A 17,993-nucleotide genomic window follows, 5' to 3' on the forward strand; every position below is an offset into this window, starting at 1 on the left:
CTAAAAGTATAGATCGAACATAATAGCTCACTAAAATGCATTCCCACAAGCTTGCACAGATGTTAAGATACAAATTGTGCACTTTATCATAAATTTGAGACATCCCGGGGACCCGAAAATGGTCATTTGTAGGATCAATCAAATGCAGTTGACATAATTATTCAATTTAATCGATTATCAGAAGGTTTACGGTGACGCGTTTTTCTTAAACCTCCTTGATATAGTGGCCACATTATAGCCAATTCTGGAAATAATCTGTGACTTGAAATTTTCCTACCTCCAGGGGCACAGAAACGCAGAACTCTTTTCACCCGACCTGACCCAGTGATCCACCGCAAAAACTCCGGCCACATGAACATTTCCGAGATCCTTCTACCACTTTTAGAAACTAGATATGTGTGCGAGTATACTGACAAAAAATCATTCAAATCCGTTAAGTATTCGCTGAGCGGTGAGAGTTTTAGTAATTTTTCTTTCACTCAGGCCTATACGGGTTAAGACAATATATTCTGCTATTTCCCTGACAGATTTAATGTTGCCACTGTACTAAAACTCCTACTCCTACCCTATTCCTATCACTTGGCCTCCATAATGTGGGTATATTTAATTGGATCCGATGTGTCGGTAACACAGCCTATTACTTCAAGATGAGGATAATCCTGGCGCTTCCCAAAAAGGAGAAACCGAAGAAATTCATAATCATTTGAGAACGTCCAGGACATGTGAAGACATTAACCCGATTGTACGCTTATTCTTCTGTTCTGGTTGATGGTATTATAAGAATTTGCTTTTGCTTTTGCTTCTGCAAACCTTGAGCGTCTGTACTCCATGTTAGGAGCGGCTCACAACAGCGTCTGTTCCCCATGTCAGGGGCGGCAGATCATCGTCCGAGTGCCAGAGATGGCTCTAAGCTAAACTGTGCACTATGGTCCTCCGGAAATCTAGGGGGTTGGTGTCAGGCCCTGCAAGCCAGCCGTAAAAAATCAAGCAACGAATAATCAACGAGCGAATACGAACCGGGACAATCGGCGAAGACCACAGCGAACGTTTAGAGGTAACCATACCATCTACCAGAGCTGCGGCAATACACATGAGCTGGGAACAGCTTTTATAGTGATGGGTGATATGCAGAGGCGCGTGATCGGGTGGATCACCACAGCAGACAGAATCGCAAATCGACCACGTTCTGATTGATGGACGGCACTTCTCCGGCATTATCGACGTCAGGACCTATCGTGGCGCTAACATCGACTCTGACCACTATCTGGTGATGGTCAAACTGCGCCCAAAACTCTCCATCGTTAACAACGTACGGTACCGACGGCCGCCCGGTATGATCTAGAGCGGCTCAAGCAACCGGATGTCGCAGCGGCATACGCGCAGCACCTCGAGGCTGCATTACCGGAAGAGGGTGAGCTGGACGAAGCCCCTCTTGAGGACTGCTGGAGAACAGTAAAAGCAGCCATCAACGATGCAGCTGAGAGCTACGTCGGGTACGTGGAACGGAGTCGACGGAACGATTGGTTCGACGAGGAGTGCCAGGAGGTTTTGGAGGAGAAGAATGCAGCGCGGGCGAACATGCTGCAGCAAGGGACCCGTCAGAACGTGGAACGCTATCAACGGAAACGGCAACAGCAGACCCGCCTCTTTCGGGAGAAAAAACGCCGCCTCGAGGAGACGGAGTGCGAGGAGATGGAACAGCTGTGCCGGTCTCAAGAAACGCGTAAGTTCTATCAGAAGCTCAACGCATCCTGCAACGGCTTCGTGCCGCGAGCCGAGATGTGCATGGATAAGGATGGGAGCACTCTGACGAACGAGCGTGAGGTGATCGAATGGTGGAAGCAGCACTTCGACGAGCACCTGAATGGCGCTAAGAGCACAGGCAATGAAGGACGGGACGACGGAGGAAATGCCTTTGTCAGTACTGCGGAAGATGGAAACCAACCAGCCCCCACTTTGAGGGAGATTAAGGATGCCATTCACCAGCTCAAGAACAATAAAGCTGCTGGTAAGGATGGTATCGGAGCTGAACTCATAAAGATGGGTCCAGAGAGGCTGGCCATTTGTCTGCACCGACTGATAGGCACAATCTGGAAAACAGAACAGCTACCGGAGGAGTGGAAGGAAGAGGTAATATGCCCCATCTACAAGAAAGGCGACAAGTTAGATTGTGAGAACTTTCGAGCGATCACCATTCTAAATGCGGCCTACAAAGTATTATCCCAGATCATCTTCCGTCGTCTGTCACCTGTAGTGAACGAGTTCGTGGGAAGTTAACAAGCCGGCTTCGTTGACGGCCGATCGACAACGGACCAGATCTTTACTGTACGGCAAATCCTCCAAAAATGTCGTGAATACCAGGTCCCAACGAATCACCTTTTCATCGATTTCAAGGCGGCATACGACTGTATCGACCGCGCAAAGCTATGGAAAATCATGGACGAGAACAGCTTTCCCGGGAAGCTCACGAGACTGATAAGAGCGACGATGGAAGGTGTGCAAAATTGTGTGAAGGTTTCAGGCGAACACTCCAGTTCGTTTGGATCCCACCAGGGACTACGACAAGGTGATGGACTTTCGTGCCTGTTGTTCAATATTGCGCTAGAAGGTGTTATGCGGAGAGCCGGGCTTAACAGCCGGGGTACGATTTTTACGAGATCCAGTCAATTTGTTTGCTTCGCGGATGATATGGACATCGTCGGCCGAACATTTGAAAAGTTGGCAGACCTGTACACCCGCCTGAAACGCGAGGCAGCAAAAGTCGGACTGGTGGTGAATGCGGCCAAGACAAAGTACATGCTAGCTGGTGGGGCCGAGCGCGACAGGGCTCGCCTAGGTAGCAGTGTTACGATAGGCGGGGATACATTCGAGGTGGTCGACGAGTTCGTCTACCTTGGATCCTTGCTGACGGCTGACAATAACGTTAGCCGTGAAATTCGGAGACGCATCATCAGTGGAATTCGGGCCTACTATGGCCTCCAGAAGAAGCTGCGGTCAAAAAAGATTCACGCCCGCATCAAATATACCATGTACAAAACGCTTATAAGGCCGGTAGTCCTCTACGGGCATGAAACGTGGACGATGCTCGAGGAGGACCTGCAAGCACTTGGAGTCTTCGAACGTCGGGGGCTTAGGACGATCTTCGGCGGTGTGCAGGAGAACGGTGTGTGGCGATGGCGAGGATGAACCACGAGCTCGCCCAACTCTACGACGAACCCAGTATTCAGAAGGTGGCCAAAGCTGGAAGGATACGATGGACAGGGCATGTTGCAAGAATGCCGGACAGCAACCCTGCAAAGATGGTGTTCGCTTCGGATCCGGTTGGTACAAGAAGGCGTGGAGCGCAGCGAGCTAGGTGGGCGGATCAAGTGCGTATCGATTTGGCGAGCGTGGGGCAGAACCGAGGATGGAAAGATGCGGCCACGAACCGAGTATTGTGGCGTGAAATTGTTGATACAGTGTTATCTGTGTAGATGTTAACTAAATAAATGAATGACATGAATGGTTTTATAAGAATGAAAGATCGTATACAGGATGAGAGCAAACCCTTTGATGTTAATAACCCTGTGATACTTCCTGACAACCAGAGCTTCACAAACTTGCTGATTGGGGCATATCACAATGCGAACGGATCAGAAACATCAGGGATCAGGGATTAGAAACGATTGTCAACAACCACAAGCATCGTCACCGTATTTTGAAGGAAGATTAAGTCCCAGGTTAAAAAGTTTGGAAACCTTTGTGTGAAGTGCAGAGAACTACGGGCGAAACGGAACGTGGCTCAAATGGCTAATTTACCATCCGAACGGACGACCCCTTTTGCCTTCCCGTTTACTCATACAGGAATCGACTATTTTGGACCATTAACGGTGAAGGTTGGGCGACCAGTCAAGCCAGGCTATCGACATCGATGGAGACAGCATCTACTATGGCGACAAAAAGCTCGATTGGCTTGTCGTCAGATGGATCGGGCCCGGGATATCCTGTGTACTGCAAATCGCTGCAGTTGATATAGGGCATGTCCATAGGCTGAGTCAAGCGTTACATTTAGAAGTGGTGCCATCGTTAGATGCAAACAGATGCATAATGGCAGGATTAGTTGTGTTGTGGCCATTCGTGGTATACCTCAGAAAATGGCAAATCAAGAATTGATGAAGGTCAGGGAGCTCGATCAGCAGCAAATAGAAGAGACACTAATGGTGGTAAGCTCCATCGAAGTTCATACGCCAATCGCGTATTATCCTCGATTTTACTATAGTAAAATCGAGGATAATACGCGATTGGCGTATTAACTTCGATGGAGCTTACCACCATAAGTGTCAGGGAAGTAGGGTGGTCTTCCATACCTCCAGGTGCGCCCCATTTTGGCGGTTGTTGGGAACGATTAGTGCGTTCAGTGAAGACTGGAATGCGTGCTATGCTGAAGGAAAGAAATCCTACGGACTTAGTTTTTGGAACAACACTTTGCGAAGTGATGAACGGAAGTCTCAAGTGATCCTCAAGAACCTGAGCCCATAACCCATATGTGGTTGCTTGGAAGAAACAACCACTTGCAGTACGATCATGACTTTAACGAGAGCAATTTGGATTGCAGAGCAGTTTACAAGCAGGCTCAAATATACGCCGATCATTTCCGGCGAAAATTAGTGTCAGCTTATTGTCCCGAATTAACACTTCAGTAGTCGCGCTGTTGTATTTTGTACAACACTGATGAAAAAACCTCGCTTTTCGTTCACAACGGCAGCGAGGTGGCTCTACGGTATCGAACCGCGCGACGACTGGAAGGTTAATGAAGAGGCAAAAATGGCAAGCCATCCGAAACTATTACACTCAAAAAAATCCAAACGTCATTGCTACGTGAAAAATCACGTAGATCATTCCAAATTCATTTTACCTGCACTTCACCTGACTAAGATGAAGATTACTAAACCATTCATAGCCACCAAATAGTGACTCGGTAATGTTTACTTAGGTTACCTATCGCACTTACGTGGAATTCACGTAGGTGCCTAAGTTCATTTTGACATCTGCATATTGTACGTACATTCGGTGTTGAGCTCAAATCTTAAGATGGCGCCCGCTTAATTTTTGAAGAACTTCAGAAGCTGCTGCTGCTTTAAACCATGTGTAAGATAGATTTCAAGGTAAATATGCTTTGAATACCGAAGAATCCCTGCATTACTTCATATTTTATACCTGATTTATAACCTCTATCAATCAGAGCGTTAATGATTAACGGGTTGCAATGATTGATTAAGTGATTAAATTGAAGTTTATCATGATTAATGATTATGATTAATGATTATATTTTTGAAGTCATGATTAATGATTGTGATTGATGATTAAGCTAAAGTATGATTAATGATTATGATTAATGATTAAATTTCATTTTTAGATGATTAATGGATATGATTAATGATTAAACTCAGTATGATTTGTGATTATGATTGATGATTATGATTAACCCTTACCGCGGAGATGAACCAGCCAAGGGCTCCCTAATAAAGATAAATAATAATAACCCTTACGTGAATGATGTCAAATTTGATCAAAATAATAATTTTTAAATTATCATTTATCGTATTTCTATTGAGAACGTCGCGACCCGTTGTGAGCCTGCACTATACAAATCTCGTCCAGCACGTCGTTGGCGAGTAGTATGTGGTGTTTCTATACCTAATAACTAATGCACTCTCGGCTTAGGCATTCAACAGTAGAAACCGTTGTGCCCATGAGTCCTCTCGTGGTGTAGGGGTAACGTGCCCTATCTAGTGAACAGGGAATCGTGAGTTCTATTCGCACCGAGAAGACGTCTAACATTATTGCAAATTTCATATTATTTTTTCCCATTTAATCCAATTGAGGAAGTATATGTAATGTTTAGTTTTACGATAGTTCAAAATCATGTTTTTCAGTTGTCTTCTAACGAAATTCCGTAATTATCAGAAGATGAAAAAACCGAATTTAGTACTATACCATTTAATTCCACTAGAGTTTGTATTCTTTGACAGATACGCGTATTTCGACCTCAACTGTAAGGCCGTCTTCAGTGTCGTGTACTAGACTCGACTTATCAGGATTGCTGTTTGTCTTCAGAACTGCGAGTATCGATTCGAAATTCACGATGATTCCGGATTAAATTGGGTGGAGTACTGAAGTAGCCCCCTTAAGATTCAGTAGCCACTTTCATATCAAGTCCCAAAATTTATTAATGATTTATCAAGCCTCATTGTTTTGCAGACCGAGTGTATAGAAGGATGGTTCAATAGGAGAGCGTTCACAGTATCATGATTCGAAAGTTGATGATTGAACGAAAAATCATGCTGAGAACTATTTGATTCTGATTTTTCTTAATCATAAGTGTACCAATAAATTTTCAAGAGTGTGATGCATTCGTTGCATACTTAAAGGTGTTTAGGGCATCTCATGTCATTTAATTATTGTTTTTATGATTAATCTTTGACTAATGATTAAATGCCCGAAAAGATGCACTAAACGACTTAAAGTATGCAAGCAATGGGTTATACACTAAGACAAGATAATGATGATGATATTACTTAACGCACAATCCTACATACAAATCTTTTGAATTTCGTTATGTGAAATTTATCACAATTTTTAATCACAAATCGTTATTAATTGCTCTGGTTCAAGAGCCAGTATCCTGGAGGAAGTGGCTAATATATTGGCATTTTGAAGCGTAGCTTGCGACAGATTCATGAATTATCAAGGTTTAATTGGATGTTATTGATGCACTTGAACATATGCCGGGGTGTTAAGGTTTGTTGATTTCCCGGGGAAAGTTTTCAGAATATTGATAAAAACCAATCGGAATTCAACACTTAACTTCATTAAAAAAAGAAGAGTGTAGAAAAAATCATTAGTGAGGCGAGCAAACTTTGGTAAACTTTAATGTGCTGTTGGTTGTATAGTATTTGCTCGCCTTTCTAGTGTTTTTTAGTATTTTTTGTTTGTTTAGTGGAGTGTTAAAATTCAGTTAGTTGCTTATTCATACTCCAATAATTCCTCCGAAGTGAAAGTGAAGCATTATATTGGTAGTTTTAAAACCTAGCTTTCCATCTCAAACTTCATGAATTTTGCTAACGAAGCCATTGATTTAATTCTCAAATATTAATGTATAAGATTTCAAATTTTTCGGAAGAATTGTTAGGGGTATCCAGTTGTTTATATTTTCTGAATCTACGTTAAAGTTTGAACTAGAACCCAAAGCTTCATAATTGTCCGTGCCATGGAGCTATTTCAATAATACGTATAAAAATCTCTCTTGAATCAACCCCCCTCCCCCCAAAATTTAACTTCGAGGCGATTTAATAATTTCTAATATCAATCTCAAGATATTTAAGCGCAATAAAATTGTGGTATACTTAGAAAAATGTGATCTTTCGAACAAGCTACAAAACACTGCAAATATTTCATCACTAAACAACCCCATTCTTGGAGAAATGTTGAGTAAAATCAGTTTGAACATTTGATTGGAATTTTCTAACGAGATCTTTACTGCCCATAAAAGCATAACTGTCCCATATGGATTTTCGAACCAACACCTTTTTTCGTCACAAAATCCATGTTTTAATATATACTTTACAACGCATATAAAAATTAACACACTTTGTTTGAAAATATTGTGGAAAAATATGAAGTTGGTGTGGTCTCATATTGAAAAATAAAGGCATATGAGTCTCTATATGAACTTTCGACCCAAATAGCAGCTGCAAAACGTGAATTGTGATCATGTTTATATTTTCTGCTGATCAATAGGAGCAAAATGAGTCATCTGGGCGGTTCTGTTCAATTAATATGGTATGCCTAAATTCACTAGTAAATTATGCACATTTATATGAGAAGACAAAGTTCAAACTTTGAGCGCAATTTTCTCAATGTCTACTTTTTCCATATGGGACAGTTATGACTTTATGGGCAGTTTATGAGAAACTGGAAAAATATTTTTTCAAACAATGTTTTAAAGGAATTTTCGCCCTTCCTTGATCTGAATCTAGATTTCAGTAAAAACGGTTCGAGATTAAAAATTTGCTGTAAAGAAGTTAAAAAGATTTTTATTTAAGATTTATTGCTAACCAAGGGAAAACTTCAAATAATCCGTTTGAAGCATACTTCAAGGCGTTTAGTGCATACTTTCAGGCATTAAGCCTTTGAATGATCAACCATTAATAATGATTATTAATAAGAAAGATGATTAAATGGCATATCACTAAGGCACCTTCCATAAACCACGTCATGCTCGAAGGGCAGGCTCATGCGGTACGACTCAAACAAAATTTTGAAAAATCTCATACAAAAAGCATTACGGAGACGGGAGAGCTTTCCCCGGGGTTTAAAAATTTAGTTTTTAGCTCTATGTATGCACGTATGCAATGAATCAGCCATAAACATGAAAATGAACTACTTTACTTATTATTGAAGAGGATAATTCAAAGATTAGGGGCGTGTTACGTAGTATAGGATAGACCTGTATACGACTTACAGAACGAATTGATAGCCGACTGAGCTGAGAGTGAGTCCCACCGGGGCAGTTATATCTATCTCTTTATCACCATCACCACTGATAGCAGTGTAGGGCAACCAATCTTCGGTAGTTGAGTACCGTCGGGATAGGCAACGATCAGTAGATCGAGATCGATAGAGTTAGTTCTCTCCCGTGCGTCGGCCGTGTCGTTAACATTTTTAATACAGTCCGCTAAAGTAAAATTTCCCCGTGTGTTGTTTATTCGCGTGATTAAAGTGCCCTTTAACCGTTAAATCGATTGTTTAAATCAACCTCCGAAAACGCGCTATTCCGCTAGTGATCCGTGGGTGTACTAGTCCGGCCAGTTAAGTTAAAATACGTAACAGGGCGGTCCATTAATTATGTAAGGGTTTATGGGGGGAGGGGGGGTTTGAGATTTCTTACGCGCCATACAATTTATTTTTAATATTCATACAAAAAATCTTACCATGAGAGGAGGGGGGGTTGAAAAACCTCGAAAATTTTCTTACGTAATTAATGGATCGCCCCTTAACTTATCGCTCTGCTACATTCAGTGGATATCTTCAGGCGATGTAGGATTGCAAACATTGAACGTGAGCAAAAACAGCAAGGATCTACTGACAGAAATACCACCTACTAGGGGAAAAGGACTAATTTTCAATCTCGAAAATTTTGTGCAATTTTTGCGGATTTTCATCCAAAGTAGTGCTTGGTCGAAATTTGGTGATCTGCGCCTATAAGCAGCAATCCTTCATGTAAAATGGTACCACTCACAAGCGTCCAACCGGGTCTTCGGATTCGGATCAAATACAACTGAGAAAATGCACCTTCGTAGATGAAGGAAATATTTAATGGTCTTTTTTAGTCTTATGGTAACGTCCGCGAATATAGAGCAAAGCCATGCTGTACTTGGCCATAAGCTATCATTTTTCTTGTCACACGATATAAGAAATGCAAAATTCGTTTATACATTAGAAGGCAATGTTGTAAAATTTGTCAATTTTTTTTTCAATGATTGATTGATGATTGATTAAATGTTTGATTTATGATTAAGATTATGATTACTGAATAAAACTGGCGATCTTTATGATTTATGATTGATGATTAAAACATAATATTGCAATGATTATGATTAGCGATTAATGATTAACTCTTGATATTTTGTGATTAATGATTACCATTTTTGATTAATCATAATCATTAATCATTAATCATGATTAAATTTGTGATTAATCATTAACGCTCTACTATCAATTATAGCACGCAAAGGCTACAACAAGATAGACCAAACTCACACAATTGAGAAAACATGATTCAAAATGCTCAGATTGACAATAAAAATATCACAATCTTTTAAGTTTGTTTACATTTTCTAATTGGGAATTAGTTTTCTTCCAAAGCCTATTAGAAATAAGATTGGTCTTTATTACAGTTAAATTTACGACGATCTTCCGAAGTTCATGCGTTCATTCTGGGCTACCTATGATTTGCGTAGGAGCTACGTGAAAAGTGCGATGGAAAAAAAATCACGTATGTTTTCACGTAACAACGACGTTTGGATTATTTTGAGTGTACGAATTTTCCAGAGAAGATTTCGTAATTATCATCGATGAGAACTTACATCGTGGTCAATATCCAAAGGAATTATAGAGAAGGTTTTCTGTGAGTCAGACGGCAAAGTTCGGACAGTAACGATAAGGACTTCACGATCAACATACGAAAGCTAGACCAATTACGAAGGTACAGTTAACTCTCCCTTACTCGATATTCCGTATCTCGATATCGAGTTAGAGAACCATAGTAAAAGTTGGTTTTCATGGCTAACTCGATGGTCCCTTGGAACGCAGTTGCACTGGTTTTGGGTTCTGTAACTCGATACCTCCCTAACTCGATGGTCCCTTCAATATCGAGTAAGGGAGAGATAACTGTAATTCTGTTACAGGACAGTTCTCTTGGTGGAGGATGGCGGAGGATGTTAAAGAGCAGTAGGTCATGGAAAAGAACGAAAGAAAATAGGCCTATTCACATGACCTATCAGCTGATCGGGAAGCACTATGACAGTTCTTCTATGAAAATGACAGGCCCGTGTTAGCACCGGTCCTCCACCGATGTAAACAAATGCATAGACGGATCTGTCACATGAAAAGGCCTATACATTTCATTACTTGTCAAACCGCGTATTAGATCAGTTCAATAAAACAAAAAGCTCCAAATTAGAAGCAGTTTTGATTGTAACTGCATTCTCCATAGCGGAGATTTCCCGAAGAAAAAGGATGAAATTTGCAGGTGAGCGATACTATCGAAGCGATTCCGTGCCAGACTCTGTGCAGAAGCAAGAAGAGCTCCCGAGAAGACGTTCCCGCCGCATTTGGTCCTTCTCCTAAGGAAACATACTGCATAATTTTTATTTCTAAAGGAATACCTGGCAGAATTCCAAAACGAACCACTGGAAGAATAGAAAACCGTCAAATGTCCCAATCGTTTCAAACATCCTGATATAACCACCCCTATTCTTGTTTACGTCAGTCGTGGGCCGTGGATTCAAACTAATAGGATTCGATCGAAAGTTGGATCCGCCGTGATCGAGAATGAGGGTGAACATCTCCAGGGAATCCTGAAGAGATGTCTGAGAGGATTCATAAAATAATCTTGAGACAATTCTTAAAGCTAATCCTGAGAGAATTCCTAAAGCGAATCCTGAGACTATTCTTAGGGGAATCCTGAGAGTTTTCCTCAGCTACGATGCATACTTTCGAAAATGTGCGGGTTCTCCTTTCCCGAAATTCTTCGGATGATGTACGACTAACACAAGATGGATTCGTGATGGCAATTCAGGCAGAATTTGTGAGAAGAATTCAGATAAGTTTCCCAACAAGAATCGTTAAAATTCTAAGAAGATTACTATGGAGAACTGATGATCGATTTCTGAAGAAAAACCAAAGATTAGGCCTTAAATTAGACAGGATTCCAGGTACAATTCCTGAAAGGCTTCTTGTCGAGAATGGTATGAAGATTTCTAAGAAAAATTCTGAGAGGATTCCTGTGGAGAACATTCGGTGAAGATCGCGTTGGATCGGAGTAGGCTGTATCTTCCACATGGGTTTCTAGATCGAGAAGCCGGGCTGCGAATGATAATGGCAGTAGGCTTGAATTTCGCGAAACTCACGCGGCTCCCATCACCACAGTGGTTTAAAATTCACTCATTCAAGTAGCATATGTTGGGTGCATAAATTTTCTAAATCAATCCCATCAAACCAACTAACAAATAAGTATGAGAATCATTCTAACATTTGGTAGTTGCCCAGCTGCTCATACATAGCGCTCGTATCACTTTACTTTAATGTTGACGGTATTCGCGCTCTGCCCTTCGAATTTGCGGTTTTCCAGTGATAGTTGGTGACAGGTTCACTTGACGATCGTCGGTCTGCCAGTGAACCGGAAGCCATCAACTTAAACTCGATCGACTTTTATATCCTACTGGCCTGGAGAGTAAGAGAAGCAGCTTATTGACAGTGATAACAACTACTTAGTTCAAGACAGCGTAAAACTATTACAGGCTGTTTTAAGACTAAAAAATGACGTCATTTCTCTGCAAACTGTCTATATTTTCAAGGAGTTTAGTCTAAATCTACTGATTGAGAGTACTAACATCATTGAGAGTACTAACATCATACCCAGAAAGGTGATATTTCCCTGACTGTTATCACTTAGTTATCTACAAGCACATCAACCGCCGATAGTTGGCCGGGTCCACCTCGCCGATCTTGTTGCCGGCCACTCCAAACTTGGCGGCCCTATCATGGAACAGAACATTCTTCTCTCCCGCTTTGAACTCGCCGAACATCTCGAACACCACTTCGTTTTTGGCTCCGTGTCCAAACTTATCCGACAGCGCCACGAAAGCGTGCGCAATGTTATCCTCCAGCTGGCCGGTGATGTCCTTCCGCACGTAGATTCCCGTCGGCATGGTGTAGTCCACGTTGCACGCCTGATAGTTTCCAATCGCCTGCAGCTCCAGGTTCGGGCAGATCAGCCGCTTGTTCGCTCCTAGCCTGGTCAGGTCCTGGGCGGACACGATCCGGATCGGGGCACCCTGTGACGAGGCGAGCTTGTTGGGGCAGGTCTTCTGCTGGCGCTTGTCGTTAAAGAACAGGGCTGCAGATACGGCACGCGAGTCCGATGCGTCGAATTCCCTGAAAAAGTTGGCGGTTTGATCAGAATCTTTGAGATTTGATCGAACAAAATTATTGAAACTTACAGTGGAGCCTTCAGATCCTGATCGCGAGTGATATCCTTGTCGGCGACAGCGACCATCACGTCATTATCGTCATACTTTTCGAACAGAATCGCCTTAAGATCGCTGGTGGATGTTGCGGGTTGATCTTCGCCCTTCAGCACAACGACGTCGGCTTCCCCGCGGCGAACAGCTTCAACGCAACTACCCTTGCCTTTCATGACACATTCAAAGGCCGGACGAACATCACGAGAGTAGGCAGCCTTCTGCATGACTTCGCACTTGTTCAGCTCGATCAGGGAAGTTACGCACAGTTTGATCTTGTTCTGGAACGGACCGTCGCGCTCGATCACGTCCTTGTACTGGGCGCGGTTCAGATGATCTCCAGGTTGTACCGGAACTTCGCGATCAACCAGAACGTTCTTGCGATCGACCCACATCTTGAGGGCCTTGTCAGTGTCGGCTGAGTTTTTGGCATCCTGGTAGAATTGCTGGAGGCGCTGCTGCAGACGCTGGAAACGGCTGTTGATGTCGCCGTTGCCCATGTATCCCTGCCAAGGTCGTTGAGCCCACGAGCAGGCCGGTCCGGTGATCGGGCGAGTTGAGCCGTCTTCACATAGGTAGACGTAGTCTTCGGTACGCGCATTTGGATTCAGGGCTGGTTTGGCTGGGGCGCCTCCTACCGGAAGACCGAAGTACTTGTTCACGTAGATGACCTTAGTAAACGCCACATCGCCGTTGTTCTCTACCAAACATCGGATCGCTCCATCATATCCGGAATACTTGTCCGGGTAGTCACATACTTCCGGTCGTTCGCACAGAGCACACAAGTTCGAGTAACGTTTCTTGAGCAATCGGTTCACTTCATCGTTCGGAGAGTACTTTCCAACCAAGCACGCACTTCCGAACAGGTCGGACAGTCCCTTCAGTTCTTTCTCGAGCGGAGACAGTTCCGAATCAGTGGCCAGTTTGAACACTCCCGCCGACTTCAGTTTCGTGATCGGGATTTTATAGCCGACGTTCCTTCCATATCCCGTATGACAGGACTTCTTACCCCTGAGATCAGCCAGACTGCGGAAGTTGTCGCTCTTGCGGACCAGAATGATGCCCTCGTAACGGAACTCGGCCTTCGGTTCCTCCAGCGTGCGGAACTCGGTGAACACGCTAAAGTCCTGATTGGCCATATGATAGGCGACGTACATGTCTTCCGGATCAACGGCCACAAAGTCCGCTTCCCGGGCCTTGACCTTCTCCAGACACTCCATACGATCGCGGCCGGCAATGCACTGAACCTGGATGGCCGCATCCGGTTTGGCCATCAGATCCTGACACGCGTCCATGATCTGATGCGGAACGCACAATTTGAACGTTTCCTTCTGTTGGCCATGGCTATGACCGATCAGCAGAAGCACTGCCACCACTGATAATAACGCGCTTGATACCGTCATGATCGCCAACGAGTTCGAAACAAGACTACCACCCGGCTCGAAACCGGCCCCAGTTTTATACAGATAGCGAAGATGCAACTACTGGCCGGTTTCGGGGATTCCCGTAAGTAACAAAATAAAAATTGTTTTGGTTTCATTACCGGCGGTCGATCGACTTAGCTGGACCGACCGAGGAAGAAGGAGGATCAGTCGGAGACCGTAAGGCCACAATCGGTCACCTTACCATAAATCAGCACGGAAATTTGCATTATGTCAGCCATGGGAATTGAGAGCGATAGGCTTCTGGATGAAGAACGCGATTGCATAAGAAGATCCCGATTGACATAGGCGGCAGTAGATCGCAACGAAGGCAACAGCTAGAATCAGGTTTAGTTGAACTTGTTGAAAGCTATTTTCGGAGTCTACGTAGTATCGGGAGCAAGAACTGACTTTCACCTTCCTACTTGTCTAGTAGCCAATTGCTTTACGGAGGTTTAGCTGGCGATCTTGTATCATACATGAATGAATGGTACAATTGTTCCGCATATAAAACGCAAAAAGGGTACTAGAGACGCTATATCCCCCTAACGATCGCCTATTCGTTTCTAAGGGAATTCACCGTCTCCGTAAGCGCATTTTCAATTGATAGCGAGTGGGTGTGTTCGCATAAATTTGCGTTCGTTAGCAAAAGCTCGGCTTGATGGATGTTTCAGTTGTACTTGGCTAAATGTGTTACATCCAGAGTTCGAAAGACGCAACGATCACGTCCTTTCGGAAGGGAAAATCCCCTTTGAAATATGCTGACAAACGAGTAAAAGCGACAGAGGTTAAGCGAATTATCTCTACAGTTGGTTCGCATCTTTGTTGAATGTGGGACAAAGTCAACCGAATCGATGACAAAAGGTCAGAGTTTTGGTCTTTCGACCTTCTGCTCCCAAACCCGATCAACCCTCAATGAGTGCAAGTAAAAGTATCATAACATGCCGCAAATCAACGGTAGCACGTGTAATGGTAGCGTTTGGACAAGGACTTCCCCGATTCTGCTATCAACATCAAGTGGCCACTCTCAGTTGTAAAACATTAGTAGGAAACAACTACCGAACTAGCGAAAAGCTAAACATTACATATAATTTGCAATTGGATTAGATGGACAAATTGGTGTGAAGATTTGCGAAAAAGGTACACGTCTTCTCAGTGAGAATCGAACTCATGACTTCCTGATCTCTAGTTAGGGCGCGTTACCCCTACGCCATGAGAGGACTCATGAACCACAGAACAGATAGGAAAGATGACAACAAAAACAGCTGCCAAAATCAACGCGAACACTAGCGCACCTGGTGGCGGCGGGCAAGCTTTTTACACTGTAAATTTACAGAATTAGACAAGAAAACTCGTCCAAATTTTTTTTTTCAGATTTCTACTCCAAGGTTGTTGCAAAATAAGGTAGTCTTCAGAAAGAGTGAAATATTTTCATTGAATTTAAGGGTAACGAAAAATGGTTTTGCATTTGCACCTTGTTTTAGTAATCAGATCGTACAATAGTTTATTTAAGGTGATTATAGAACGAAGCCACACCTCAAATTTTCAAGAGCACAAGACTTGAGAACCAAACAGCGCTCCGTGTTGAAAATTTATCCCATTGGTCACAACCAGCAAGCAAGCAATTTAATTGATTTTCAACGCGAACTGTTGTCAGATTCTCCAGTCTTGTGCTGTTGAAAATTCAAAGTTTGGCTTCGTTTTATAATCACCTTAAATTAATTTCAATATGAATGAGATAAATATTTGGTCAAAGTCTTTGCTTCTGGTGCTCCAATGACCTTGAACATTACCAGACATATCCAAATGATTATGTTGTAAGTAATAACGGCCAATGCGTAAATGCTGAATCAAAGACAATATAAAGACCTTCATGTCCCTTGCTGTGGCCCAAAATTCAATGACACATAAGGTAACAGAGCAGATTCTAGAATGCCGTGAAAAGTGTACTGCGATCTGTCAAACTTGGGTACCTTTTGCAGTACCAAGGGACAAAATGCAGTACTAGAAGTGGTACCCAATCTGAGCCCGAGTGGGACGGACCTGGTTGTACTGCAACCTAGCAATGTTCCAGACTTTTATTTATTTATTTTTCTTAAGCAACAATGAATGTAGTACGTGACCATACAAATCGTACATAGATCTCGATAACATTACCACCAAGTTTTTAACATCTTTTTTTTTATTATAAGCAGCGGAAGAAGAGGGTAAAACATCTAGAGTAAATAACGATTACTTAGAAACATACATTTTTAGAATAAAAAATAAATGGTAGGTGGCTTGAACGCTTTTGGTGTTTGTAATGTAGTAGTATTCAAGATGCTTTTTTTTTTGAGATTCAGAAGATTTTGGACACAACAAAACTTTTGAACTTATTATATGGCTGTTAGAGTGGAAATGTTCTTTGTGTTTGCAAATGAGATGATAAGTTTAATATTGTCGATGCAAAATTTACTGCCCATACTCGCAATACAGTCCCATCAGGAAAATCATCATGTCGAGAAAAACGCAATTGAACATTATTGCAAAGGTTTTCGTAACGCCGCTGCAGGCAGCCGAAAATTCTAGTGGCATTAGTCAACACATTATCATTAGAGTACAAGAAAATGAACAACTACTAAAATATTGTGAATGCGGTTGTTTTTTATATACAAATCCAAGATACTTGCCAATGGGACTCGTTATCCGAGTACTTTCCTCTTCAAATTCAAATATACCCGCATACCAGTCCCATTACTTGGGACTCGCTTACTTAGTTATCGCGCATCTTGACACATTTATTGCCAAGTTTATCATGGATTCCAAGGGACTTTTCCTTTTGCTACTATAGTGCTTTCATATTTTAATTGCAATACTTATTATACAATATAAAATAATATGGTGGTGATAGTGACAGTCCTCAAGACATTCCTGGGTTTGATGAATGCGTTGCGGCCGACCATATAGGAAAAGTAGTTAGGATTCACCTGCAGCATGTTGTAGTATGTGACACACAGGTACTCAGGCGGGTAAGTTTTGATTAGCCTGATTTCGACAAAGCTGTTAGACATTTCTTAGATATCTATAATGCTGGCTTTTCATTGGACCTTCTTAATTATCACCATTAGTGTCGCTAAACGTACTGCTTGACCAGTCGACGATACCAGTGGTGGTATACTAATTCCCATGTTAGCCCAAAAAGCCTCCCCTCCATGTCGTTAGAAAGATGAAACTACCGGAGATTTAGGTAATTGGTCAGAAGACAAAAGTTATGACAGCTATAAGTTTGACTTAGAGGGAAGCTATATATCTTATTTTTAATTTAGACTGTCATAAGGACTAGATATGTTTCAATCACTCATCGCACCAGAAGCATTCTAGACAAACATGAAAAACAACATTTGTTATGGAGTGCAGATAGTTTAAAACACTGTAATTTGTAGCATTTTTTTTCTTATGGGATGAAAACTACGATGCAAGATTACAGACATCAAAATAGGAATAAGGGTACATAATTTTCGTCGTAATCTACTAGTGGGACTGTTATGCGGGTACTTTCAATATGGGACGCACATGATTTGGTATTTTTTTCGCATTTTGTCCATACAAAAATACAATTTTAAGTATGATACCATGAAGTACACTAACAATAAACATGCTTAATGAAGAAAACTCAAAAGTGATGAAAATTGAAATGGGACTGTTTTGCGAGTATGGGCAGTTTAGAGTAAGATAAACAAGCCAGAAAAAGGTCCAACTTGAAACTAAACGATTTGGACATTTTTAATGGAACCTCGACCCAAAATTT

General features: G+C 42.3%; 1 protein-coding gene across 1 annotated transcript; it reads right to left on the minus strand.

Annotated features, from left to right (window-relative positions):
* Positions 1 to 12,090: 12,090 nt before the first annotated feature.
* Positions 12,091 to 14,221, minus strand: LOC5579417 (transferrin). The gene is made up of 2 exons (XM_001647669.2): positions 12,765 to 14,221; positions 12,091 to 12,699 (listed from the first exon to the last, which is right to left on the minus strand). The coding sequence occupies exons 1-2, from the start codon at positions 14,186 to 14,188 to the stop codon at positions 12,222 to 12,224; spliced, it is 1,902 nt and encodes a 633-aa protein (XP_001647719.2). The 5' UTR covers positions 14,189 to 14,221; the 3' UTR covers positions 12,091 to 12,221.
* Positions 14,222 to 17,993: the final 3,772 nt, after the last annotated feature.

This window comes from Aedes aegypti, chromosome 1 (genome assembly GCF_002204515.2).
Source record: "Aedes aegypti strain LVP_AGWG chromosome 1, AaegL5.0 Primary Assembly, whole genome shotgun sequence".
In the NCBI taxonomy this organism is placed as follows: domain Eukaryota; kingdom Metazoa; phylum Arthropoda; class Insecta; order Diptera; family Culicidae; genus Aedes; species Aedes aegypti.

Coding starts and splice junctions, on each gene's coding strand:
- LOC5579417 (XM_001647669.2), bottom strand. CDS start 14,188: ATGACGGTATCAAGCGCGTTATTATCAGTGGTGGCAGTGCTTCTGCTG. Junction 12,700..12,764: donor CAGGATCTGAAGGCTCCACT/GTAAGTTTCAAT, acceptor CAACTTTTTCAG/GGAATTCGACGCATCGGACT.